Source organism: Tupaia chinensis, unplaced genomic scaffold (assembly GCF_000334495.1).
Source record: "Tupaia chinensis unplaced genomic scaffold, TupChi_1.0 Scaffold000278_1, whole genome shotgun sequence".
In the NCBI taxonomy this organism is placed as follows: Eukaryota; Metazoa; Chordata; class Mammalia; order Scandentia; family Tupaiidae; genus Tupaia; species Tupaia belangeri.
The window spans coordinates 103,899-105,318 of record NW_006159761.1 but is presented as its reverse complement, the minus strand read 5'-3'; the positions used below and the strand labels follow the sequence as shown (position 1 = coordinate 105,318).

Sequence of the window (1,420 nt, the reverse complement as noted above, 5' to 3'; positions counted from 1 at the left end):
CCCTCCCTCTCCGCTCCCTCCTCCCTCTTCCTCCGCTCCCTCCCTCTCCGTCTCGCGCTGGCTCTGAAGTTGGCAAAGGCGGTTTTCTTAATCAGACTGTTTTTCGGTCCGAGGGAAAGGAGGAAGAAGGAGATTGTGATGGGGAAAGGGGTCTGTAAAACGTCAGGCACGGCACAAAGGCTTTGCCACGTAATTACAGGCTCCTATTAAGTGGAGATCGGCCCTCCCAGGGGTCTCCAATTTTCTTGTATTCCCTACAAAGCCTCCTCCGCATGCCAGTCTGTGCCTTTTGAAGTGCCAGAGAGCTTCTTGATCCAACTGGGAAGGAAAACGGAGCGCGGCGAGAAGAGGGGCAAGAGCCTAGGAAAGGGGGCGCCCCCGCCACCCTGCTTCGGACTCTTGGAGCCCTACTTTTTTATTTTTTATTTATTTATTTTTTTACTCCTCCCGAAAGTAAAGTGAGAATCCTGCTCTCTAATACATCTGCAAGACATCACCCTCTCCTCCTGAAACCTTAGTCACTCCTGAGACTCCACAGGAGTGCTGAGAGGGGGAGCACATTTTCTTGAAGATGTTTTAAAGCTGGAACAAACCTTCTTCTGTTGGTGCTTGAACTCTTGCCTGGGAATAACTTTTTTAACCTTTTTAAAAACCCACTTTGATTCTCCTCTCCCACCCCTTCTAGCCTCTTCTGTCTCCCTGACTCCCCCGCCCTGGCCTCCCCTCCCCTCTCTCCCGCTTATTATTATTTTTAGTGTGCGCGTGTGGACGCTTTTGGAGAGTTGGAGGGCTTTTTTTTTCTCTCTCTCGACTTAGACATAGAGTGACTTTGTAGTTTTATTTTTTGCTGTGGATTATCGGTCGGACTGCGCAGGACTAGGTCCTCCGGAAAGCAGCCCGGGCCGCGGAGGCTGCGGGTGCACAAGGCTCGGCCCTGCAGGAGGGGTACCCCGCCCTCCTTCCCACTTTTTTTTTTGGCCGTCGTCCCCTTCCCTCCCTCTCTCTCTCCCTCTCTCTCTCTCCACTCCCCCTCTCTCTGCCCCACTCGGCTCCTCTCCCCCCTCGCGCCCACAGCGTTTGGTGTTGATTCGAGCGGGAAGAGGGGGGTGGGTGGGATCCGCGGGAAGACCATGACCTCCAGCTACGGGCACGTTCTGGAGCGGCAACCGGCGCTGGGCGGCCGCTTGGACAGTCCGGGCAACCTCGACACCCTGCAGGCCAAAAAGAACTTCTCGGTCAGTCACCTGCTAGACCTGGAGGAGGCCGGGGACATGGTGGCGGCGCAGGCGGACGAGAGCGTGGGCGAAGCGGGCTGGAGCCTGCTGGAGTCGCCGGGACTCACCAGCGGCAGCGACACCCCGCAGCAAGACAGTGAGTGCGGGGCGCGCGCGGCGGGGGGGGCCCGGGCAGAGGGCGGGGG

The 1,420-nt window shown here is 57.5% G+C and overlaps 1 protein-coding gene across 2 annotated transcripts in view; it reads left to right on the top strand.

Moving 5' to 3' along the window:
• The first annotated feature begins 99 nt into the window (after window positions 1-99).
• The window catches only part of PRRX1 (paired related homeobox 1), a 78,912-nt gene continuing 77,591 nt past the window's right edge, over window positions 100-1,420 (top strand). For both annotated transcript variants that reach the window (XM_014588431.2, XM_014588432.2), the window contains exon 1: window positions 100-1,371. In XM_014588431.2, coding sequence (XP_014443917.1) covers window positions 1,131-1,371 — 241 coding nt within the window. In that variant the 5' untranslated portion in view covers window positions 100-1,130. The remainder of the gene's footprint in view (window positions 1,372-1,420) is intronic.